Consider the following 26,865-nt stretch of genomic DNA (forward strand, 5'->3'; position numbering starts at 1 on the left):
AGTCATGTCATCTGACTAGTCACACAAGAATATATGTCAGCTTGTAGCTTGTCATGGAGATGATTAGAGATTTTTTTGAAGGAGCTGAAGCTAATGTGCTTAAGCTATTGAACAAAAATGTCATATATGCTCTTTATGTGCACTTTGTTCTCCATATTAAATCATATGCATCATAGATCTTTAAGGACAAAATTACTGATGCACAGCACATGTGCTCCTTTAACCACCACAGTTTACTCCCGCAAAGTATTATCAAATATAGGAGTTCTTAAGACTATAGAAGGAAATTAGCACGCTCTATTTTCTCTGCTACTTAGTTGTCATCTCTCAGGCATTTCTCCCCATAATGATTTAATCTTGTCGAAAATTTTGGGTCCACATTCTGATGATGCCCTCCAGTAATTAGAGTAAGATACCACAGGTGGAATTGTTTAGTCTTGTGGGCCCTACCTTTTTTGGTCTGGCAATATGTGATGAAATTAATGACTGCCTCCAATTTTTCATCAATGCCTATTGCTTCCTACGGGTTTTGGTTTAAGATGGATGTTTCTTTATGTGGCTTGTTCTACATTTCCAAAGCATATTTCTGCGGGATGCTGCTTGGTCTTAGCTTGACATCTAGCGACTAAACTTTCAGCGCTGTCATTTGGATCTTTTAATTAGTTTGGCCTCTTCTCATACTTTCGCTAGAACCTCAGTATGTTCAACTGATTCATCACTCTTTATAGCAGATTACCCTCCCTGAGGAGAATAGTGAGGTCTTGCCAACAACACTGATATTAAAAAGCAACCACAAATTAGTAGCTAAAACATGGCTGGTTTTTGTTACACATCCCATCGAAAAAGCTTTTCTGGTGCCCTCAGCGTAAGCAAGGACTGGATAAACTCGAAGTTTTACAAATTCAAGGCAGAGAAGCTCTTACTTTCTGGCATGTTTCCAGTGAAGGGGCCGCCCGGAGGAGGGGCCCGTGCGAGCCCGGGCGCTCCTCCCGCCCCTGACCGCGGTCCCACAGGTCCCTGCAGCCGCGGCCGGGCACAGAGCGGCTGTCCCACACGGCGGAGGCGCCGCGGGACCGCTCCGAGCCCGCCTGAGGGGAGCCCGTGCCTGGGCGCCGCGAGCGCCGCGAGGGACGCGGGCCCCCCGGCCCGGGCCCGCGGGCCATGGAGCCGCCGCCGGCCGCCGCTCGCCAGGTACCGGGCGGACACCGGGGGCAGGCGACGTTGGGACTGTGCGCGGCGCAGCGAGCCCGCGGGCACCCGCCGGACTGGGCTCTGCGCTCCGCCGGCCCTGGGGCGGGCATGGGCGTGAGGGCACCGCGGCCGGTTGCGGTGGCTCGGGGCAGCCGGCCCTGGAACGTCCCCGCTCCGCGGTCGGGCGGGCGGCAGCGATGGCCTTTTCATCTCTGTTCAGGTGCCCCCGAATTCACAGGAGGAAGAAATAGTGTAGGTGCCACGCAGAGGAAGAAATGCCGTTTCGGGAGCCTCACCCTTGTGAGGCAGGAGAAGGAAGGGCGGCTGAAATTCGGTGTCGCGTGAGGAGCAGAGCGTGAGCGCCCCGTCTCCGTCCGTGCCCCATCTTCTGCCCCGTCGCTGCCATAGCGGGTGCCCTTGGCTGGCCCGTGGCTCGCAGGGCCCCAGGAGACGATCCTGCCAGAGGCAGACGCCTCCCGTTCTCCTGTCCCGCAGCCTCCCGCATTGCACAGCTCTCTGCCGGGCTCCCAGCGGGCATCCCTCTCTTTCTGCGGGCCAGGGGCATCCTCGGGAGCGCTGCTCTTCATACAGGAGACGTTTCACTTGTGCCACAAGTTTTTGTTGCCCTTTTTTTTTCCCCCATTTAAGTATGTCCCTTCCAACCTGGGAAAGGGACCAGGGCTTAACAATGCATGTTGTGTTAATTTCTTGTAATAACTGAAGAAAGGGAACTGGACTGTTCTACTCAGAGCAATTTCACTTGTACTGCGCTGTTAGCAGAGAGCATTAAAATTTCAGGAGAGAATGACAGTGATGCTTCTGTTGCTGAAATTAGCAGTGAAATAAAAATATAGCACAAATCTAGATAAGAAATAACTGCAGGGGAATGTTACTTATGAAACTACGTGGTATGAAGATAGGAAATAGTGGTTAGCTTGTCTGTGATGACACAAAAGACTTGGAGACACCAAGCGAAAATACTGAATGATAGATTCAGAACAAATTAAAATACCTGTCTCTTCCTAGGATGCATAATTAAAACGTGGCATTCACTGACACATGATATTGCAGATTCTAAAACTTATGGACAGTTTCAAAAATCAAGCAGCAGTCCTTTTAGAGGTGTGATGCACCAAGAACACAATCACTTTGGGAAGTCCAAAATATACAAACTGAGGAAAGCTGGGACAGGAAAGTTATTTGCTAGCTCACTATTTCCAGTGTTCTTACGCTTTTCCCTAGGCATCTTCCGTGATCATCACTCAGAAATGGGATACCAAGCTACGGTGGACTTTGATCTGAGACAGTATTACCCTTCTTATGTTAGTGCTGCTTAAGGATTAAAGGTTCCACTTAAATGTGCCCTACTAGAGACAGGCAATCTTATGCTTGTCAGTTTATGTGTCTATTTATGGATGACTTCGATTTTTCAGTAATTTAATTTTTTTCCCAGGAATATTAGTGACAAGCATCTTAGTTTGTAATACCTACTATGTACGTTAAATAGGCTTCTGCATCCATTGAATAGTGGTTTTACCTTCAAACTTAGTACACAGAACACAGTCAAGCATTTTATTCATTAAATTCTTCTCTTGAATTTCACAACTTCAGGTAAAATACGGTCTTTCTAATGAATAATTCTAAAATGTTCTCTGGCAGCACAGTGGTGATCTAAGGAGAGGATTACTGCATGTTTATTAAAAAGTTCTTTTATGAACTGGCTACATATTGTGGTTTGAACTTCGGTTCTTTCCCACAGAAACTTCCTGGGACTAGCTGATTTTGTAGTGTCATTAACTATTCATCATTAACTAAACCATTGAATGGCACAGAAATATTTAAAATACTGGATAAAACCTTGGACTAGAGTATGTTAAGATGTTGGCAGACGTTACTACTAAGTCTTGAAATTAATTTACTTTCCCTGATTCAGGAACTTTTTTTACTGACCAATTGTATTAGCCAAAATATTTTCAAAAATACTTTATTCACATTTCTGCCTTTGAAACATGACTAAGAATGTCTTTGTCTAGCAGCCTACCTCTGAGTTTATATATTTTTCTGTCCTTCCACTTATTATTTTCAGGGAATTACAGAAGATTATGGGTCAGACTTATACAGGAATTAGCTGCTTAATACCTCTTTGATTTCTCACTGGAAAAAAAAGGAGATTTATTTATCAAAATGCCTTTACAAATCTGAATCTATGACAGTTTTAAAAAAAATCTTTAATAGATTATGTGCAAAATCGTTGTTCTCACCTATTTTTCTCATGCATAATGTTTTCCTTGTCTTCCTGAAATAGGTAGAAACAGATGACCAAACAGCACTCCTCAGTAAACCCAGGAGTAAAGGAGGAAACAGTGATCTGGCATCAGCTGGCTTTAACATCATTAATTCAATCATAGGATCAGGCATTATAGGTAGGTCTACTTTTCTTCCTATCCTGTATTTAGTCCTGTTTATTCATGCATGACTGTCCAGCTTGGAGACTAACACTGACTCTTTACTTTCTGCTGCTGTTTTTAAAGATTTTTCACTGTATTTATTTGCTTACTTTGCAAAAATGCAGAGGTGTCCGTTGAGGCCACACCTTAGTGATAAATACCCCAGAGTCTCTTGGCCGTAATGATCAGAGAGGTTGGGCAGATTGAACTGAACTTAAGCAACACTTTGTCCACTGAAAATTATCTTTTTGAAGTTCAAACATGCTGGTCCAATTTGGGAGATCACTAGCATTTTTTAAAATCTGAATTTTCCTTTATTTTAATTCTCACAAGTAAATATTTGGAAAGAGTCTTGTAGAATCTCTCCTTTTCTGTTTTGCAGGATTGCCATATTCCATGAAGGAAGCAGGTTTTCCTCTAGGAGTACTGCTTTTGCTGGTGGTTGCCTATATCACAGGTACTCTAAAGGCAGTTTCTGTTGAAAAGATAAAATTAGTCCTGCAATATTTTAGCTGATCTTGAGTTAAATTATACCTTAAACAAGTATATCTGTGACAACAAAAATTACTAATTTTTTCCTTACCTCATTAATCCCTTGAGCAGATTAGTAAAAGTAGAGAATTACACTGTATAATATATGAAGCTGCTTTTTGACTGCATTTATCTTCATAAAGAAGATACCTTCATTAGTTTCCTGGTTGAGGTAACATTTGAAAGAATGTTCTTATTTGTACCCTCATTAATCACCTGTTGGAGTCCATGTTTTTATCCTAATTAAGAGACTGAATCTTGAGTGGGTGGTATATGACTTTTTAAAAATAGACTGCAGAATGAAAACCTTTGATTCTACTATTATTTTAAGTATTTTTCCTCCAATATGAGGCTATAGCTCCTGGGTTTGGTGGGTTGAAAGTTTTTGTGGCTCTTCCTAGTGCCTCTGCTTTTCTTCTTACAGATTTTTTTTTTTCAAGGAGTGAAAGAAGGTGAAACGTGATCAACCACAATTTGGCTCATATTGTCTTTAACAGTAATTTTATATTTTAACAGATTATTCCATTATATTACTTATCAAAGGAGGAAATCTATCCAGCACGAAAACCTATCAAGAGCTAGTCAAAAAGACGTATGGTCTTGTAGGTTATCTAATCCTTTCAATTCTCCAGTTTTTATATCCATTTATTGGTAAGATCACATAAAATATAAATGTTTAACTTTTATAAGTAACAAAGTTTTTCACGTTACTTCATTGTTTCTCTGATTAAATATTAAGAACTATATAAAGAATGTACTATATATGCTCCTTTGCTATTTAAAAAAAATTAATTTTATGTTGTGGGTTCTGAAAAATGACTGAGGAGTAATTAAATTAATTGAAGTATCAGAATAATAGAAATTAACTGAAACTTAATAGCAGAGAAATTTGTGATCACACAGATGAAAATTAATGACAAAAGTGGCTAGAAAAAGAGCAAAGGAAATTATGTTCTAGGCTGAGTAGCAGAGCACAAAGTTCATGTGGCTGAAACAAAAGGAAAATATGAATTTAGGAGTGTACCAAATTAGTATTTTTTCAGAGATGCAATGTTACTGTGATTGGGGAAGCCACTGCTTTGGGCTTGCTAGAATATTATGTGCTGTCATTGCTCTTCAAAAGCATTAGTTCAGCCTCATACCCAATGAGGTACTAGGAAATTGGGCAGTCAGGACCCCTTTGACGAAGAAATAGTAAAGAAACAAAAAGGTATAAGCAGGGCAGGAATTTTTTTAGAACAAAATTTTAAATGAAGTTATAATCTGAATCTGCCCCCTGCTGTAGCAATGTAATTAAAACAAATCTGAAATAATCTTGGTATTTTCACACATGGGGCTGCAAGACGTGATAACTTGAGATATCAAGATTCTGGACTTGGTGATCACAGAGTCACAGATCAAAATTCTTATTTTGGGTCTATCTACAGGTACCTGAGATTTTTAAGGGCGTCAAGTTACTGTTACTGCAAGCAGCAGTGTTACACTTTTAATTATACTCCTTTATAAATCAACTACTCCATTGATAATATGAAAAAAGAGCTATAAAAGTCTCAGTCCTTACCAAAGAGCTATGGTTATGATCTTGTAAGCATTTGAATTAATTTATATAAGTACTGTTAATGACTTAAAATTTCACAATATTAACTGTTTATGTGTAGCCAATATGTCAATACTTAAATATATGCTAAGTGCAGAAGACCACAAGAGTGTATAAACATATTTTGTGTGTACATATACGCACATACACAAATTTACTCCATCTTAGGCTAGTGTTAGATAATGAAATATGAGTGCTGAGGCCCATGCTAGTTTTTTGCATGAGCTAGAAAATCCTTTGCATTTCATTGCAGAACTGATTATTAGACTAGCACAGGAAATTTACTAAATAGAAACAAGCGTTTGAAAATAAACTGACAAAGGATTGCTATTTGAAACGAACAGTTTTAGAAAGCTTTTTTTATCCTCTTCTGAAGTAAGCTTATATGGCCACTCAGCACAATGGCCTTGCTTATAAGGCTGCATTTTTGTAGATTGTACCTGTTAAAAAAAAAAAAAGGCATTACATAATTGTTTTTTAAACCTGAAACTTAGTTGTTGCTGCTAGCCAGAATTCATATTAGAGGGATAGTGGCATGTATTCCTGAAATCTACAAAATATGTGAATTCAGTGTTAATCAAGTATTTTGGATATTCCTTGTACTAACACAAAACTTGTTTTCTTTAAGCTATGATCAGTTACAATATAATAACAGGAGACACTTTAACTAAAGTTTTTCAGAGAATTCCTGGAGGTAAGATGCATTTAAAAATTGTAAGAATTGGGGATTATGTATTGTATAGAAGTGTTGTATAAGTATTTTGGAATTACCTGTAATTTAGCTTCTAAATTACTCTTAAGTTTAGTTCAAATTAAGAACTTTAAGCATATGTTTATGAGTGGGGATTTTTGAGTTTGTTTTTTTTTTCTTTAATAAGCCTTTCCCAAATAAAAACTATGAATCCTAGTCCTTGGCTATCAGTGGACTCAGTGTCAGTGAAGAGACCAGCTGCTTCAGTGAAATACTAAGCAGATAGAAGTGAGTCTTCCACAGTTGTGTATTTCGAAGATTATTGGGTTTTGTAATATTTTTTATATACTTCCTATTATAATAATAATAATTTAAATAGTGGAACTATACTTCATCTAGTGAATAATTCTGGATAAGTTGCAAATAATTTAATGAATTGAATGCTTCTTAACTCAAGCCTCCTTGTTTCCCTTTCTGTGCTCTAAGTTTTCAAAGCAGCATCAGTGGAGTAATTTGTGTATATGCTTGATACCTACTTTAGCACAAAAGCAGCTAAGTTAAAATATTCTTCACTGGGAAATTAAACTGAGAGAAAATGTAATGAAGTGTCTGTGATGAAGTGGAAATGTGTATTTGTATGAACTGTTTCATTTCCGTAGGAGAACTGTAATATTCAGCATGTGAAACCTGAAAGGTGTGGATGCAGTTTTAATTGTCACACTCTGTTGTACTGTGAATACCTGATCAAATTGATAGTGCCAGTGACTGTATAATAATTTATATATAATGACTTCTGTAATAGGGGCATGGCAAATCTTATTACCTGTCTGGTAGAATATCTGCCTGGAGAGAGGTGGGAAAGCATTATATCTCCCAAAGAAAAGAGGGAACAGAGCACTGAGTTTTCCATGTCAATTGCCAGTCACTTTCCAACCATAATTATTCATCAAGTGTTCATTCAGGCCAATGATTTATGGTCTCACTGGAACTTGGAGATGTTTTAAGTTGCCATTGGCCTGAAAAAAACCCACCAGTTATGCAAACAAATCCCACTGATTGCATGGAATAACTGCATTGTTGCCTTTGCATGGTAATCTGCTTTGCAAGTGGAAGCCAGCTGATGGCAAGAAAGGAGGTGCTCAAAAGAAACCTCAACATTAACTTATTTTAGGCCATTTCTTACAGAACAATGCTATCCTAAACAGCACAGTAATTGATGTCAGCTCAGACTTTCAAAAAATTCTCAAGACTAAATGGCAGAAAGAAGTATTAAAATTTTTTACTTGCAGTCTCCCAGCATTGACCTAGACATGATGAAAGAGGTTAATACCAATCTATATGTAGGAATCCAGACTTTGCAATTTTGATTTAATATATCCCATATGTTATGCATTTGGTTTCAATTTTCAGAATTCTTGTGTTTATGCCCATGCTGTGCATGGCTTTCTCAATGTAGTTAATGCCTAGTTTTCAGTGTTACTTAGGCTGAGTAAAGGAAATAAAAGCTTGATCACCAACAGTTTGTTACTTCTAACCTTTCAAATGTAGCTAATCTTTTCCTTCAGTTGGTATCTTAAAGAAATAAATTATTTTCTTTTTTGCTTCAGTTGGGCTGGATAACGTGCTTACCGACCGTCACTTCATAATTCTTGTTACCACCATCATCTTTACCTTACCTATATCTTTATATCGAGACATAGCAAAATTGGGAAAGGTAAATCATAACAGCAGTTGATTTTTGGTTTATTGTTCTATATGCCATTCAAAATAAGTGCCAGTCATAAATTTGTGTAAATAATTAATAAATGCATTACGCTGTTCAACGGACAACCTTTCAACAGCTTATTGACTGAAGTCATGCTTTTACCTTTACAGGTATCTCTTCTTTCTCTGATTCTAACTATTGTCATCCTGATTATTGTGATGGTGAGAACAGTAACCTTCAGTCCACAAGTGTGAGTATTCTTACACTTGCCACAAAGTGAACTTCTGTTCATATATAATCTGTTATTTCACTATTGCATTTACCTGCATAGTTGTGGAATGTGCCTGCTTTGGAACAGGCAGATAATTGAAAAATCTCTATTAACAGTAACTCAAAACGAACAGCTAAATATACTTCATCCTTTTAAATTTTTTCTTCTATTGGGTATAAGCAAATTTAGAGAGTCTCAAAACCCCTTGAGATAAATGGGAAATTATGGATGACTAATAGCAGGTGGGTCCTGAATCAGCATGTGAGATTGTCTGTCATTTGAGATGTTTAAAATTTTTTTCCATTATTGTCAGACTACCTATATTTACAATCATTAAAATACATACTATCTTAGGAATATTTCTGTTCCGATAAGATAAATATAAGAAATTCATAATAAAAATCAAATACAAACACTGAGAATTTTTAGAAACAAGACAATAATAAAATCTTTATTTTGTCATTTGAAAAAAAAACTGTATAATATGAAAAACTCTAACAGCACTCATACTCTGAAAGTAGTATTTAACATTGGACATTGGAGTGTCTAGACAATTTAGTACACATAAGTATGTGTTGTGACAATATTTTTATGATTATATTGCAAAAAAGTGTTACAAATCTATTTTTTTTCCTTAAAGGCTTGGAAGGGCTGTCTTTTGTCTCATTCTTTAAATGTATAGATATATTAATAAAGATGGTAAATTCTATTTTTGAATGTGATTTTTTATTTATTGAAATGGTACTTCTAATGCCCTTATTTCCGAAGTAGATTCTTCCACCAGAATTGTTTCATCAGTGTTAGGCACAATTGTTCATTTGTATTACTGCTGTGATACATGGGTTAATTGCAGGATATTCAGGTTTAATGGTAGGAGGATGCCTAGAATAGCAGTTTCTTAAGTTATACCAGATGATGTTGTCTATCATCCACAAAATCTGTCTCTTAGAGCAGTGTGGAACTTCCCTCCGCACCATAATTCTGGAGCAGCATGTTTTTCACACCGTGTGTCAAAGGGGTATTTAAAAGGTTAATCTCAAAACTCCCTGTTAAAAAAGGAAGAAGCTATATATAATAGTTACTGATAACCTTGTTACTATGGTAACATTTCTTCTCCATAGTTGTGATGCGCTGAAAAATATGGAAGGCATGGTTTTAGTTTTTCTTACAGTACATGCTGTTTGTTTTTGAATGATTCTTGAAGTTTTACTTCTTAATTCTTTAGAGACTTCTATTTCTGCCTTTACAATTCTTGTTTTCAAAAATGCATATCAAGTTGGTTTTTATTTTCCTCACCAACATTCTGTTAATGTCTCTTTCTACTATCTTTGCTATTTTTATTTTACAGTTGGGCATACATGTACACTTTCATTGTTAAATCTCTCTTCTATTTTGTTGTATAATGGTATGGCTCTTTTTTTTGCAATGAAAATAAAGAATACTGTTATATTTAAAATAGGTGTCATCATATTACAAGTGAAACAAATGAATGAACACATTTACTGTGAATCCTTATTAAAATAAAATGCAATAGAAGTCAGAGTTCCTGAAGAGATTTTTTAAAATCATTTTTATGAAAGAACAGTCCTTGTATCTGTCATATAAGAAAAGAATTTGTACAACCCTGGATAAGGGCTTGATGGGGACAAGAATATTTAATCCTTACAATTGTTACATGGCAGAACTGATTATGTGTCTGCCACTGATGACAGGTGATTGCCAAGAACAAACTAGACAATTCCATGGTTTCGCATTCCAATCTTTAATTAGCCTTTTCTTATGAATTCTTCCTAAAATGTGTATGATTCCATTTCATATTGGTTGCTTTTTGGCCTAACCACAGTGGATATGGTCAGCAAACTCCTTATGCTTTTTCAAGTGCTTGAAAAACACATATAAGAAAGCTGTAATTTCCCTCCCTTTGGGGATCCTTTCTATAGACCAATCAAGCACAGTTCCTTTAGGATTTCTCTTTTTGTCATTTCCTGTGCTTCTAATCATGCTCAATGGCTGATTTAAGTTTTCTGCAAATTAAAGTGGAATCGTGGTGCCCCACCTGCCTGGTATATTCCCTCTGAGGAGTAGAAAAGAAAGATTGATGTTTAAATGCAAATGTCTTGTAAGGTCCCTTTCAACTGTATCCCTTGGGGATTGCCATGCCTTTGTTTATGTAACCTAGTTTCATGTTAGCCTCTTTGGAAAATAGCATTATATCATGAATGTGCCTTGAGTTTGCAATCTAGTAGAACTACCAAGCATGAGGTACTCTGCAGAACTGTTGGCTGGTGAATTTTCCTTTCTTTGACACTCTTCTCACGAAGTTTGGGATTTTTTTTGTTTGTTCTTCCTGCCTTGTTCTTGTGACCTCTTTTTTTCCTCTGCATAACCGTAGAATTTGTCTTTATAGAATTGACTGCTGCTTTATCAGATGATTTCTCCATTTACCAACATATTTATGATTTTTCTGTTTTCATCCCATTCTCTAGCATGATTGTATTAATTGCACATTTCGTGCTTTCCATTAAGGACACTTTTTTCATTTTGTTCCATCATTCAAATCATTGCTGAATTCATTCAAAAGTACTGGACTCAGGTCAGGTTCCACTGGAATCCCATTTGGATATCTTCCTGCTTTCATAATTACTTTCTGAGTAGTAATCAGTTTTAATTTAGATTTTTCAAAGTGAACACTTCTTCCCTTTGAGGGGTATAAGATCATTATATGGAAATGATAAAACTTTCTTTGCTTAAATGCAATCCATGCTTGAGTTGAAAATTAAATATCTTATTTGGACAACAAAGCAATAAAGAATATTTTGTACAGTAATCTGAAATGTTCTCCAGTGTTTTAGACCATCAGAGAAAAAACAAGATTATTACTGTTTTAAACAGAAATTACAAGGTTTTGAATGTTGCTTATTTTTTTTTTGTTTGCTTTCGTCTTTATTTGCTTTGGGTTAGGGGCAGGTTGTCCAAGGACATTTTAGAAATGTTATTGTCACGTTCTCATGAGAAAAAAAAAGATGTAGGATTATTTGGTTTAATTTATTTCCTTTTATGACAAATACAAAACTGAGATACTTTTTTTTCCAGTTTTAGTTTTGATAACTATCATAATAAACCTGCAGATAGAATCCAGTGTTCTGGATTATTAAGAGTTCATTCTCAGTATTTTATGTTGGATAAAAATACATTTTGACCTGATCTTTATTCCCATCTTCTTATGGCTGGATATTTACTTACTGTGATCAGTAAAAATAGGTAAGAATTAATTCAAACTCTAAAGTGCAGCATGTTAATACTGCATGGAATAGCTTCATGCTTCAAACCTGAAACTAACATTTCTTTCTGGGAAAGGAAATATTTTATGTAGCTTATAAAGAGGGATCATTTTAATTTAATTTGGTGTTCTTTAGCAAGAATGTTATGATGTCTGTGTCTTCATAATACATAAAAGTCTATGGAAAACTTCAGGAGCATCTGCTACATATAAAGAAGATGTGAGAATTATTCAGCTGGCAGCTGATCACAGGGATAAAACACCAAGGGCTCAGGAAAAAACTTGCAAGTAAAAAGTCGATTCTTTCCTTCATATAAAAAATCCAGTAGTAAGCAAAGATAAACTTAATGTGTGATGAAATTAAAAAACCCAACTAAGCTACTTTGTATTTACAGAATTGTTAAGTAATTAATTAAGGAAGAAAGAGTAGAAGTAGCTGTATCTAAATTGGGCTGACATAATATCTTTGTCTTATCTGTGTTCTTTCACAAGATGACTTTGATTAATATAAAATCATGGCTAATGTGAGCTGTACTCATTTTCTTTCCATTATATTGATTAAAGTTATATTCAGCATCTATGAACTTTTCAGTATCTTTAAACTTTTAAAGTTCAAAAATACCTAGAAAGGCATTTTACCTTAGAATAGAATTAAATTGAAATGTTACAAGTAATCCCCTAAATGTTTAAATTATTGAATTAAACCTGAATGAATCTGGATTACATTGTTAACTGCTGGTTTGCACCTACACTTGGCAGTTTGACACTTATCTTCAATCCAAAACAGTGGAAGTCTTTTGCTCATTCCAACATGTCAATAGTAGGACTTTGTTCCTCTCTAGAAATCACTTTTCTTTTTTCAAGACACTGTTTCATAGCCACAAGCTGGTTGAGATCAGGAGTATTTATTTCTCTTGCCTTTATTAAAGATGTTTTGCTTGTTATGCACTCTTCTGCTGCAGCATTTCTATATAGATGACAAAAAAGGTTTTTGTATAGCATTGATCTTAAGATGAGGACTATTATGCTGCAAGTGTTTTACAGAAAGTAAAAGATAGGCCATCTTAGATTGCCAACAAATTTGCCCAAGTCTTACTCATGATCTGGATTCTTACCCTGTTAGGATGTCTTATCCTCTGCCTGGTTCATTTGTTCTTCTTAGTTTCCCTGTTCTTATGTAGATAAACATGAATATTTTTTTTAAAATTAGAACTTATTAATGCATTTATTATGGTATATTTTCACTTACATATACTGGGTAAAGTCTTATTTTCTTACCCTCTAGGTCTTCTCCGTTTCTAGGCCTCACTACCTTCAGTCTCTGTCCTGCTTTTGTCTTAGTTTCAGCTGAGATTTTTTTCCTGTATGGGAGCTCCCTTAGACTGCCTTTTTACTCAATCTTTTACTATTTTTGTTCCAAGTACTACAGGTAAATTACATCCCAGGTTTTACTTTGTGTTTCAGCTTCTACTATACATGATAGACAGTACAGCTGTCAGCAAGTGCATTTAGTTCAAAAATGTATTTCTTTTCTCTTTCATTGTTTCATCTAACTAATAATTCTTCAACATGAAAAAACTTCCTGTTCATGCAGGCATAGCCTGTGCTTTTATACACCGAGAAGCAGAGCTAGCTGATTTTGTTATTCATGGATTTTCACAGCTAATGCTATTCTTGTATAAGCAGCAGTTAAAATCTTCCCCTAATAACTCTTAACAACAATGTAGGTCAGAACAAAGATCCCCTCAAAAAAAAAAAAAATCATCTTACCAGTGGCAGCAGGATTGAAAAACCACAAGTTATCTTGTATTCTTGTGATATTCTTTCAGTGTGTGTATGCATCTGCCTACAGAGATACATACATTTATATCAATGTGTGTATATTTACTTTGACAGATGGTGTTTCCACTAGCTGCCCTTTGGCTTGTGATTTTATGTGATTGTTCACTATATGGCTCTTTCATAACTAACACCTACTGTTTTCTGACACAGTTTTCTTTTTCTGAGAAGTTTTTCTATGAAGTCTTATTTTATGTAGACACTTTCATGTTACCTGCACCCTTTCCCAGGAGCTTTTCATAAGTCTTCGTGTTATGCAGACTGAACTCGGGAGTAATTTCTTATTGATATGATCACAGCTCTAGAACTGTTGACTCTCAGTTCCAAACACTCAGTTCCAAATTAAATTTTTGGCTGTGTGCTTTCACTGCATGAGATCCCTCTATTCCCATGATATGAAAATGTTTTTCAAAGCACGTGCAGCAGTTTATGAGTTACTGAAGAAAATAGCACATCTGTACCAGCATACATTGTAGGACATTGCAAGCTGCTGGTAGTGTTGAAATCAGGGATCTGAAATTCTTCTGTTCTGCAACTAGAATGGAAGGAATTTATCTTCTTAGGCTGCTAAATAAGCAGGATTTTGTTCTTTTGGATTTTTTCCCCTAAATAATACTCCTAATCTGATTTGTCATTCATTGGTAAAGTAAAGCAATATCTTGGTCTTTGGCATATTGCTAGTGCCTGAGGTAACACTGTGCAAGGGGAAAAACAGCTCCTGTGATTTGTTTTTTTAAAATTAATTTGCCACTTTATTAAAAATGTTTCAAGTGAAATTCATATGCTTTCTGAATTCCCTTTTTAAATCTGTATTTATAGGAGCTCATAATATGCCTATAACATTGCACAGAATATGCTCTTTTCACAGAAATTAAATGCGTTTCAGGCAAAAGCATTCTTTATTTCTGTGCATTTAAAACTATTTTTGTTTATAAGTTATTCGATAGTCTAACTTAATTATTACTAGGAAAGAGTCAAAGAAACCTGATAAATTCTGCTGTCAAAGGAAAATTTAACACAGATTTTCGTTTTGTATGTTTATTATCAAAGCTGACCTCTAGTGGTTACAGAATGGAACAAATGTAGCGTTAGCTTCCTTTATACTCTTTTTATTCTGCAATATTATTGCAATTTTACCAATCAGATACTACATTCAAAATTATTAATACTAATTTTCCAGACAAATTGCTAGGTGTAGTGATTTGAAATCAGTGGCACTATAATATTAAGGGACTTCATATATATAGAGCAGCAGCAGCTAGAGAGGGTCAGAACTCCTGTTTCTCAAGACAAATGCCAGGTAGCTCTATTTTATCCATAGTACTTTACATCTGCTTGCTGTGTCTGAGGATGTTTTAGGACAGCAATATTCATCTGCTTTAGGATCCAAGCAGTATGTTACAGCAGTTCAAGACAGTATACTGTACCTGAGGACAAAAAAGGGGAACTTGATTTTATGTTCAGGTTCTGTTAACTTCAAAGTTAAGCTTCACAACCACAGCTTAAGAGCTGAGAAGCTGCTCTAAATCTGAACTGAATGTGCATTAGGTACTTAAAATCTGGGTTTTCTTAACATGAGCAGGAAGGATTGACTATTTGAACTCAAGAAATAGTAAGATATGAGTTCTGGAAGAGGGAAATGCAACTTTTTTTTTTTTTACTTTTTAAAATTATTATTACTTTTATTTTAATCTGTTTATTTTTAGGGGCTGGAGGTGTAATTTAAACATTTGAAAGCAATGAAACCTGGCATAGCATATGCCACATCAGCTGTCAAAATCTGTGAGAAGGAGAGATAGAAAGCTGCCATTGTTACCTTCACAGAGCTGGCCTGAGTGCCTTACTGCTTCCTAGGGCAGTAGAAGAGCATCTTAAGGCTGCAGGTGGCAGCAGCTTTCCCTCTAAATAAAAACAGAGCAATCAAGGTTAGCAGTAGCCAACTTTTTGAGAGCAAGCTTCTCTGGATTGTTTTTCATTGTCTGTGCTTTAGTATTATAAATTCAATATTTAACTAGCTTGTGAATTTCATTTGACGTTTTTAGCAAATTGTATTTCTGGAAAAGGATGTTTTGTGTCCTTCCCTATTTTTTCTTTTGGCTCTTTATTCCAAGATGCAGTTCATGCAGTTAATGGTTTTTAACAAGGTGTGCTGATGGTCCTCCTCTAAGCATTGCAATTACTACAGGTCCAAATCTGTGAGCATATCTTAGAGGAGGATGTGTGGGGAATATTACATTCTTGCCTGACTATAAAGGTCTCCATGTACCTCTCTTACAATTTCTTACATGTTTTGGGAAGCAGCAGAATTCTTTACTATGAGGAACAGTTGGAAGAGGTGTAAAGAAAGGCCAAGTCTCTCACTTGATTTGTAGTCTAGAAAAATCTCTAGACTTGCATGGATTACATGTTTAAATTCAGAGGTAGAAATTGCCTCTAAAAAGTCAGAGGACATTTTCAGTTGAGATAACCTTAGTCAAAATCTGTTACAGCTTTTACCTTCTGTGTTGCTGTTTCTTGGTATATACTGACTTGAAGAGTTTATTAACAAAACTGACATTCTTGACTGTAAATACTGGTTACAGAAATACTTGAATCAAAACAAGGGAGATGAGAAAGGTATCTCCCTGGTTTCAGCTTGTTGATAAACACTGGGGCTATTCAGAGAGTTCTGGAGATCTGTCTAGCAGCAGTTCTGTATTACAGTTTGTTACTTGAGTCATTTTTAATAATTGATAATTGAAAAGAGGATAATTATTTAAATGTCTGTTCTAGACCCAAATCAGAAAATGCATGGATATTTGCAAAATCAAATGCAGTACAAGCCATTGGAGTGATGTCATTTGGTAAGTCTTTTTTGCTGTTTTTCGGGGGTTTTTTTAATATCAAGATAAATTGTAAGAAATTATTTAAATTTTTAAAGAAAATTTTTGATATTCTGAACCAAGATGTTTATATATATATACATATGCTTGTTAAACTGGGGTAGAAAAGAAAAGAAATTGACTGTATGATCCATATGAATGTCACTGTTATTCTGTAAGACATTAATGTCATCCATTGTCCATTTGGCCCTAGAGGCTTGCCACTTAGCAGAGACAGTGTGCACATGAGTCCAGCTCACCTGTGCAGGTCATCCCAAAGCCCCTGCATCAGTGGGTTCATCTAACTGATAAACTGAGGGGGCTGGGATCATTCTGCATTCCCTTGGGTAAACTCCTAACAGAAAAGTCCTCATTCTGAAATCTGTTCCTGCCTGCAGGATCTGGCATATTTCTTGTTAACATTGTGATAATCTGAGCCCTCCCAATGATTGCTGCTGTCTGAAATGGATGCCATATGAAGTCTGAAAGTAGCAAATGTCTCTGTAGATTTAAAAAAAACCCCAAAAAACTAACTTCCCAAATCTGCTGCTGGGTTCTTAAGTAAAAGAAGAGCAGGAAGAGGAAATAGCTGTGGAATGGAGATGTGCAGGGTGGGCAATGGCATAGCATTTAAGGATAATGCAATCAGAACCATCTCAGGATGAATATAAACCTTCATCAAATCAACTAAGCAAGCAAAGGTTCAAGACATTTATCTTTGCCACTCATTGCAAGATTAATGTTTGTATTTAATAATGAGTGAATTCAAACTGTGCTATGTCTCTATGCATTTATGCATGAATCCATGTGTTTACTTTTAACTGTCGTGTGTTTCAGCATTCATCTGCCATCATAACAGCTTTCTAATATATGGGTCTCTGGAAGAACCCACATTAAAGAATTGGTCTCAAGTCACACATATGTCTGTGGCTCTTGCTCTTGTCATCAGTGTAGTTTTTGCTGCCTGTGGATATATGACTTTTACAGGATACACAGAAGGTAAACTGCTTGATCCCTCAATTTTGGTGCTTGCTATAATCCTTACATTTCTGCCTTTCTGTCTGACTTTTTTCTGTAAACATCTTGGTGACTATAAAAAGGCAAAAATTAGAGTATATTTGGGCAGAAATGGGACTATTCCTCATAGTTACCCAACAACCAAAATGGGATCCAAAGATGTCAGCTGTGTGCTAATAGCTGTCAGATTCTTAAGCATAAGCCTCACCAGTGGAAGTCCCCTTTGAATACTTCCGTCATTCAAACTCTGATGGCTACACAGCTATGATTTATCCACATGGTCCAGCAGCAGAGAGCAGTAAGAACAAAATTTTCCTGCAGGGTATCTGGTATATCTGTGTATATTTTCTTACATTTTTTCCTCTCTGTACTAATACATCATCCTAGAGTTAGAGATACTTCCTATCTTCTCAACAGCTGTACTGGTATTACTAATTCTACTCTCCCCTCTGTGGGTATATGAATACACATAAATAATCAATGTTGTGTCATGCTATTTAACATCATTTTGTGGAAGTGAAAAAGGTATGTTCATATGAGCAAGGTACAAATTGGTTTCAGTGCATTGCTTTCTTCAAGGAAAATACACATTTCATAAGTAAGCATATTTTCTGTTACTTAATCCATTCTGGATTGTAGGAGGAGGCTTCCAAGCTTTTTCCTTTTCTGATAGCAGCAGCATTTAGTTGAGAACAGAGAAATTGTAGGATGGGGACTCCTGATTTATCTGTTCTTTTTTCCTGCCTCTAGTGCTTGCTCCTGCAGTCACTGTCCTCAATGTACTTTAGGTAGACCAAATGCTGGCTGGCTGAGAACTTTCAGGTGCAGGAAGCTCTGCCTGCAGCTCCTCCTCAGCTTATGACTCTTGTATTAGCAGGTTCCATCTCACCTTCTGTCTCCCCTGTCAAAATCTTTTGGCTTTTAAAGTACACCTTACTGCTTCTTCAGTGCCATTGTGATCCCTAAATTAGTAAATCATGAGACAGTATCGTAATCATGTAGAAGAGAACTGATAGAATATCTGGTTACTGTCTTGCTCTGTCTCTTGTGCTTCACAGATGATTATTACAGATTCCTTGTGGTAAACACTAAGCAAGATGATTTGAATTTTATAGTGATGCATTTGTTTTCACATATAAGAAGATTTGCTAGGTCATAATCCATATGTTTATAATGGGCTTTTGGGGTCAGAATACTTGAAATTCTTCTCTACAGCTTATTTGCTGTGATTAGATACTGTCAGAGAAATGCAGTTCTCGACAGGTAACTTTCACCTTTTTTATGTAATTGTTTTAGGAGTTTGTAGGGAAAATTATCTTTTACACATAAGCTTTCTTTCTGAATCTGTCATGTATTTATTTAATCAAACACTGGCATCTCATGCAAAATCTATGTTACGGGGAAGATAATAGATGACAAACTCAGATATGTATATTTTAAAATGTTTTTTGAAGACAAATGCTACTTGAGGTAAAAACACTGCTTCCAGCAGGATAAGCTGAAAGTTGCTCCTGGACATAACTTGTGACTGTAACTAGTTTCTAGTTACATGTCAGAAGAGGGGATCGCAAAATCTCAGTTACTCCAGTAACTCCAGTAACCTGCACTTCCAAGTTGCAAATATAGGTAAGTGATGTGAAGTTCAAGCTAATTGGTGTTTTGCTATACCTCAGGAGATATATTTGAAAACTACTGTAGAGATGACAACCTTGCTACATTTGGAAGGTTTTGTTATGGAGTTACTGTAATTCTGACCTTCCCCCTTGAATGTTTTGTGACCAGAGAGGTAAGAATTTATTACATTTTCCCTTTAACACTGTTGTTATATATTAATAATATTTTCACATTATTAATATATATTGTAGCTGAATCTATGGTTAGTCTGTCATAAATAGTAGCATATTTTATCCTGCTATGTGCAGTGACTATGGGGGACTAGTTATAACGGTTTAGACACTGGCCATGTAATGTTGTTTTATGTTTATTATAATATTAGTCAACATTATATTAATAACGACTTAATAATATCAGGACTGCTTAAAATTAAAAGTTTGGCATAAATGACACTGTTGCTACTGTGTTGAGAATAGCCAAAAATACATACTTTTCTTTCTTAATAGTTTTGCTTTTTGGAGGTATCTCCATCTAGGAAAACCATCATTTCAATAAATAATTGTAAGTGGATTTATTCTGTAATTGGAAAATGAGAAAGGAGTAAATCCTAAAATCCTGCAGGTATAACTAAGTCAATTTGGCAAGTGTTCTGCAGTTTTAGTAATGATTGTTATGAGTTATTTTTGGAAGCAGATGAAGATGTTTTCTTAAAGCAAGGTGAGTAAAATTCAGCCAGTGTATTCTCACCCATTCCTTTAGTTTCCTAAGGTTAGAAGGTTTGGAGTAAGCTGTTTGATAACATAAAGAGGAAAACCAAGGTTTAAAATCGTTGTTCTGTTTCAGGTGATTGCCAATGTGTTTTTCCATGGGAACCTCTCAACAGTTTTCCATGTTGTTGTGACAGTAGTTATTGTTGCTGTGGCCACTGGTATATCATTAATGTATGATTGCCTTGGAATAGTTTTAGAGCTGAATGTAAGTGAACTTGTGTACTCTTTTATTTAATAAATCATTTTTTAATAAATCAGAACTTTAAAAATCCACAGTTCTACTGAAAATCTTACGTAATTTGACATAGTCAGTAGTAGTGCTGGAAGTAATTACTGCTTCAAAAACAGATAATTAAAGGTGAAAGGAAGTTCAAGAAGTAAAAGTCATGTGGTTGGGGAAGGTTTTAGAAGTTTTGTAGATAGGCAAGTGGCTATGACTTACCAAATGTTTAAGTTGCAGCAGAAATCACTAAAATACTTACCCAAACTGTATAGTGGCACTGGACTTAGCATTTCTTTCTCTAGTCCCTACTTTCAATTAAGTTGGCAAATTACTAAACACTGGGGCAGATTCTAGTGACTGCCTTGTGCCAAAGGGGCTAAAACCAAAAAGGGAGCTAGAAAGAAAGAACCAGTAGTAGCTAGACCACAGAGATGGTCACTGGAAATACAAAGTTCCCTCAAAAGCAAGCATTCCATCAATGCATTTTTTTTCCCTGAGGAATTAGTCAGTAGGTGAGCTGATATCTTTATTCAGTTACAAATAGAAGTTGATAATCAGGCATTTGCATGCGTGGCTCCTATCTTGTGTGGGGTTTTTTTTCTTTTCTAAAAGAGAATTTGGCAATACAGCTGTAGATATCTATTGGATGTAGTAATTATGCTTAGGAAGACAGTTCAGTCTTGATATCCAGCAGTAGGGAAAAATGAATAGACAGAGTATTTACATGTGAAGGAAAGGTGATCTGTCTTTTCAGCTGCGTTTCTGTCCAGCAGAAGAGCTGTCTTTTGGCTTATCACCACAGATGGCATTTGATACTATTTCTCTGACTCTGCTTACTCTTTCCCTGCTTTCTGGTTTTAGAACAAAACACAAGCCATTGTGTTTGCCTGGTGATAATTCCCCAGGGAAACTATTGGGTCATATGGGAGTCAAAGAGCCACAGAGTTAGCTTTGTTATTCTTTTACTGGGATGCTGGTTTGTGTTACTTCACAGACCTAAATCTTAATTTTCATGGTGAAGATACTTAGTGGTTGTACCTACTTCTGATGTCTATACTGATCACTGTTAAGACATTTTACCATACAAATATTGGAACTTTAGTACAAATGATGATGTAAAGTTATTACTTAGGCTGGATTGCTATCTCACCATAATTAAATTGAAACATAGTATTTTTTAAATATGCAAAATAATAAACATTCAAAATTTCTACATAAAATTGTTCCCTTTTGGCATGTAACTCATGCTAATCTGCGGTGGCTTTACTATAAAAAGAGTTTTTAAAAGTGCTTTTTCTTTGTTCCTTTCTAAGAGAGCATTTAAAGAGGAGCTGAAGTTTTAGTGAAAGATTCTACTCTGTCAAAAGGAGCTTGGCTTTCATAGGGAAGTTAACCTAAATCAGGTCATAAATGTCAAAACTGATCAGAATTCTTTGAACTGCTACATGGTACTACCACTTTTTTGTTTCCAAAAATTTTATTCCTTTTAAAGGCAGTGTTATATCTAAACCCCTCCATGGAATTATCTTAAATATTTTAAATCAGTTCAAGTATTGAAGAATTATGTTTGGACTTTTATTCTATCTCTTAATCTGAGGAGCTTTGGGTAATAAGATTAAATGCTTCTTGCAATGTTAAAATATTATTCTGTATCAGCAAAGCAAAAAGCATTTATTTAAATCTTAATTATTTGAAACAGTTTAACAGATATTTTTCATATTATTTGGGACTTTGAAAAAGTTTTCCATATAGCAACACAGGAAAAGGCCTTTATCCTCTGTTTTTACTGTTGTATCAGTCTAATCACAACTATTTAAAAATTTAGGGTTTTGCTCTCCACATCTAAATAAACATGCTTATGAGGTTTTTTTTCTATTGCTCTTTCCCCCACACAGGGAGTTCTGAGTGCCACCCCACTTGTTTTTATCATCCCATCTGCGTGTTATCTAAAGCTGTCGAAGGAGCGGTGGAACCATTCAGATAACCTCATATCCTGCCTGATTCTTGTTCTTGGTGTGGTAGTGATGGCAGTTGGGTTTGTCATGACTGTCTTGCATCCCCAGGAATGTAGCCATGGAAAAGAAATGTTCTACTGCTCCCCTAGTAATGTTTCTTTACACAACAGCACACTTCCACCATAGGTAGCACACCAACCTCCAGGCTAGATCGGGCACATCCCATCGTGAGCCACACATGACAGTTCAAAGGAGAGCGGAACAAAGATTTTTCTTGTTTTGAGATACACTAAGGATTTTAAACTGTATAACTGTTTTTACATACTTGATTTTATGCTGCCATCCTTTTTCAGGTAAGACTTCAATTTTAACTATCAAAGCACAAAATCTCAGCGGTGCCTTTCAGTAGACATTACTTGAATAACTTGCAAGCCTACCAAAAAGGGTGCATTTTTTAACGTAATCTGCAATGCTGTTTGAAAGCTATAAATTAAATCTTTTGGAATATAAACCTTTCCCATGTTTTCATTGATTTAACTTAGATTTGATTAATTTTATAATGTTTCATGTATATTTATTAGCACACTGTAGTATGGGGGTTTATAGATGTCTTGAGAAAAAGTATGTCTGGATCTCTGTGTATTACAATTCTGCTGTAAAATCTAAAGATCCGTGTTAATTCTGTCTTTGAATGTGCAGCAACTGTCCTTTAGGGCTGAAAGCTTCCCTTTTACTGGATCTTGAGTCAAAGGAAATTTTGTATTCTGACTGAACTGTAACTGATACAATTTAATTGTAACCATTGAGATATTTAGTCTTGTAATTGAAAGATACTGCACAAATAAATCCACAAGAGTGGATTTAAAAAGATTCAACTAGGTGTTCTTTGTAAAAATTTCAAGACTGACAAAGAAGAAAATTACAGTAATTTCACGAATACAAGCCGCACCAATTTGACTAAGATTTTGCTCCTAAACCGGAAATGCGGCTAATAATCAGGAGCGGCTAATACAACCTCAGAAGTGCCTGCCAGAGTGCTGAGCCGAGCAGCTGCAAAGTCGGCATTTTGCGATTGTTACAAATCGCTACTTTGTTGCACCGCGGGTGGAGCCTGGCTCCCTGTAGGCAGCACGGGGGGCGGGGAGAGAGGCGGGAGAGCTCTCTTTCCTCCTCTGCCACAGCCCAGGGGAGAGACGGGGGGGGGGGGCCCGGCGCCGCCATTGCTGCAGCTCGGGGAGGAGAGGGGGGACCCGGGCCGCCCCTACCGCGGCCGGGGGAGGAGAGGGGGGACCCGGGCCGCCATTGCTGCGGCCCGGGGAGGAGAGGGGGGACCCGGGCCGCCCCTACCGCGGCCCGGGGAGGAGAGGGGGGACCCGGGCCGCCCCTACCGCGGCCCGGGGAGGGGGGGGAAGCCGGCGCCGCCATTGCTGCGGCCCGGGGAGGGGGGGGGGAAGCCGGCGCCGCCATTGCTGCGGCCCGGGGAGCCGACGGGAGCCCCGCGCAGCCATTGCCACGGCTCGGGGAGCCGACGGGGTGCTTTGTCCCCGCCCGCCGCCGCCGCGGCAGGAGCGGGGAAACTCCGTCCCTGCCCGCCGCCGGCGCCACGGGCGCGGGAAAGCTCCGTCCCCGCCCGCCGCCGCTGCCGTAGGAGCAGGGGAAGCTCCGTCCCTGCCTGCCACCGCAGGGCAGCGCCGACCCGGGGTGACCGAGCCCAGGGGCAGCGGCGGCCGGCCCCGAGCGGCAGCACCGTGCTGGACCACCTGGCCCCGTCAGCGGCCCCTAGCGGGCCGAGCCTGCACAGCCTTAGCTCAGCCAGTAAACCCCGCCCTCCCGCGGTTCTGTTACTAATTGCACGCGGGTCCTCGCTGCGAACGACAGAGCGGCTTATATTCGTGTGCGGCTTATCTATGGACAAAAACCAAAATATTTGCCAACACCCAGAGATGCGGCTTATAGTCAGTGCGGCTTGTATTCGTGAATTTACTGTACATTGAATTGAAACTAACATTTTAAACCTGATTATCATTCTAGTCCTGTTTCTTTTCAGTATATGACTAATAATTTTGTCATGGTTTGTCAAATTTGGATGATTTGTTATGTTTTCTAAAATTCAACATCAAGGATTCATGTATATATGTGTATAAATATACATATACACATAAGTATATATAAAAATAGATTCATGTGCCTATAAAATAGGACTAATTTGAGGTTGAGTAATATGAGTATCCTCAGTCATATCAATACTGCCATTTTGAAAATGTTTTGTTACCAAATCAAAATGTGTACTTGAGTTAAATTTTGCATTATTATGATCCTTGTGGTTCCTCATGCCAACTAGATGCACAATGCTACTTCATTTTATGCTGCTTAACGGGGATGGGTTTTGTCTTCTTGCATGACAAAGCTATGTCATTCACGACTTACAGCTTAACAGATATGTAAGCACGGGTCACGAGATGGTGATAATACTTGTAAGAATAACACATGTTTAAAAGTAGTGCTTCCAAAATAAATGCTTTAAATATTACTGGGGGTTTTGGGGGGTGTTTTTGGTGGTTTTTTTGTCGGTTTTTTTTTAAGTTGTAAAGCAATTAGAGAGAAGTGTGAGTATTACTCTGCTTGCATTTCTCTACCTAGTGTCAGCTTTGAGGGTGATAATTTAGTTGTTCTCCAGGTACCTGATACTGTTCACAGAGAATATTTCTCACTAGTTTAGATTTAATAAGAGTTGTTTTTCTCTTAGCTGTGGGTGAATTGTTACTGAATAGATTCACTTTCTTCTATGCCAAATGGAATTAAACCCAGGTAAAATTTCCTTGTGACACCTAATGAAATCTTTTTGATCAATCATAATTCTTTCATGAGCTCTGTTGTTCTTTTTTTTCTGATTCTTTCTTTTTGCTTTTAAAGTAAGTTACCTAATTTCAGGTATTAATTATAAACTATCTTTACTATAGAGTGTCAATGGAATAATTTCCATCTCATTGTACTGAGGCTATGTTGTTATTAAATCATGTTTGCATGTCCTTTATGAAGGATGAGTCTTTCTATGCTTCTGTACTTTATAAATGAAAATATAAAGAATTTTTTTTGACTGCTCTTTTTAATTTTTGAAGTGTTAAGTCTGAAGTAGTAGTGGTCAGTCAAATGTTTTCATTGCTGCTAAAGCTTCTCTTGCTCTTAGAAGTTTCTTTTGACAAAACTAATTGAATTAATGTAATCATAAAATCATTCATGAATTTGTTTTCATTTGTGAATTTCCCAGGTGATGATGGGGCTCTCCCAGCCATAAGTATATTGAAAATGAGAAGCTGGGTGCCATGGATGCCAGCATTTAAAGTTTCAGATCAATAGCTGGTAGTGTGACGCACTATTTCTCCATGTTCCTCTCTCCAGCTGAAAAGGCATTTCAGGACACCAGATGTACAATTACCATTCTCACAGGAGCTAAGCAGAGAGTTTATGTATGACTTTCTGATGTGGGAAATGCAAAGTATTTTCTAGTTTTTTTACATTAATATTCTTATCAGCCTACTGCAGAACAATAAACATCTTAAAATAACAGGATTTTTCACAAAAGGATTATTATCTTTCCTGAGCTATGTTGTTAGCTATCCTCCAGAAAAGAGAGAATCCCTAAAGAGATAGATCCCTAAAATTAAATTCTGAAGGAGGTAACATATAAGACAGTACCATAACACAGTGTTTTCCAGCATTTTAAATTAGTGGCATGCTGTATGTTGGCACCAAACTTTTTTAACAGTGGAGTGGAGTGTCAGACAAATGGTGTTCTCATACTCCCATTCATTTATTTAACAGTGTATATTAAATCTGTTCCCATTTAATGGCTGGGCAGTGGAATGGAATATTACCCTGTCTAAGAGGACAGTAATTCTTAAACAATGCAGAAAGATTATTACATATCTCATTTTATGCCGAAATCATATTGTCCAAGAGCAGCCTGTAGCGTGCTGGTCCTTCCAGGGACTTCATAACCACCATGAAGCCTTCCTGGAAAGGTGGGACAAGTGTACAGTTACCCAGTTATCACAGATAATTGACATTTTCAGTCTTTCAGAAATCAGATGTAATTTAATCCAGATTTTATAGAAGAAGAGTAGGCCTTGATGGTGAAATGCAAATACAGAATTGATGGCATACCAAAATGTTGCTGGTGGGTTCTGTAATACTTGTCCCAAATGTGGGAAAAGCATGTGGATGCAGCAGTCTTAAACCAGCTCATGGGGATAAAGGAAGGGGATCTGGACCACAGAGGTATGTAGCACTGTCAGTTTTCTGAGGTTGAGCTGCAAAAGCAATAGAAATCCAGGCAAAATGTACATTTCTTCCTCGCAGTCTTTCCCTTCAGCCCTGTGTTTCTAGTCTATTGCATGAAGTGGTTTACAGGGCACTACAACAGGAAAAACCATGAGACTAAGCTGGATCAGTGTTGTGACTTTGTAGGTAGAGAGTCTCCAATCTTATATTGCCTATGGATAACAACAGAAAGATAGTAATAATTCTGCTTGCTGTAAACAAATGCAAGCATCTGGGGTTGATTTAGTCACCTCTGTCTACTCTGAAGTTCACTGCAACCATTGCCTAAAAGGGCAGGGAAATGCAGAAAGATGCAACGAAACTTGAAACAAATCTTTCACTTTGGCATCTTCTGCTGCTATTAAACATCAGCTGAACCAGGAAATGAACATAAACATTCAAAATGCAGTAGAAGATAGACAGGAATAATAGATAGGAATACTATTTCCTCAAATACACGCATAATGCAATCCATAAAAGTAAAGAAGTCTAGACTTCTTGGAGCAGAATTTATTCTAAAAGGTTTTCTGGGTTCTGTTGCATACTACTTTAA

General features: G+C 37.3%; 1 protein-coding gene across 3 annotated transcripts; it reads left to right on the forward strand.

The window, feature by feature from the left end:
* Positions 1 to 1,167: 1,167 nt before the first annotated feature.
* On the forward strand, positions 1,168 to 22,910 carry SLC38A11 (solute carrier family 38 member 11). 3 transcript variants are annotated; one of them, XM_033065256.1, is made up of 12 exons: positions 1,168 to 1,191; positions 3,497 to 3,614; positions 4,021 to 4,095; positions 4,686 to 4,820; positions 6,395 to 6,460; positions 8,065 to 8,171; positions 8,333 to 8,412; positions 16,325 to 16,395; positions 17,251 to 17,412; positions 19,104 to 19,216; positions 19,888 to 20,019; positions 21,933 to 22,910. In XM_033065256.1, exons 3-12 carry the CDS (start codon positions 4,035 to 4,037, stop codon positions 22,176 to 22,178), a joined length of 1,173 nt encoding a protein of 390 aa, XP_032921147.1. In that variant the 5' UTR covers positions 1,168 to 1,191; positions 3,497 to 3,614; positions 4,021 to 4,034; the 3' UTR covers positions 22,179 to 22,910. The 3 variants fall into 3 exon arrangements, with proteins under 3 accessions (XP_032921147.1, XP_032921145.1, XP_032921146.1); XM_033065254.2 differs by lacking the exon at positions 1,168 to 1,191 and adding an exon at positions 2,376 to 2,513; XM_033065255.2 differs by lacking the exons at positions 1,168 to 1,191; positions 17,251 to 17,412 and adding an exon at positions 2,378 to 2,513.
* The last annotated feature ends 3,955 nt before the right edge of the window (positions 22,911 to 26,865 follow it).

The sequence above is a fragment of the Catharus ustulatus genome, chromosome 7 (genome assembly GCF_009819885.2).
Source record: "Catharus ustulatus isolate bCatUst1 chromosome 7, bCatUst1.pri.v2, whole genome shotgun sequence".
Taxonomy (NCBI): Eukaryota; Metazoa; Chordata; class Aves; order Passeriformes; family Turdidae; genus Catharus; species Catharus ustulatus.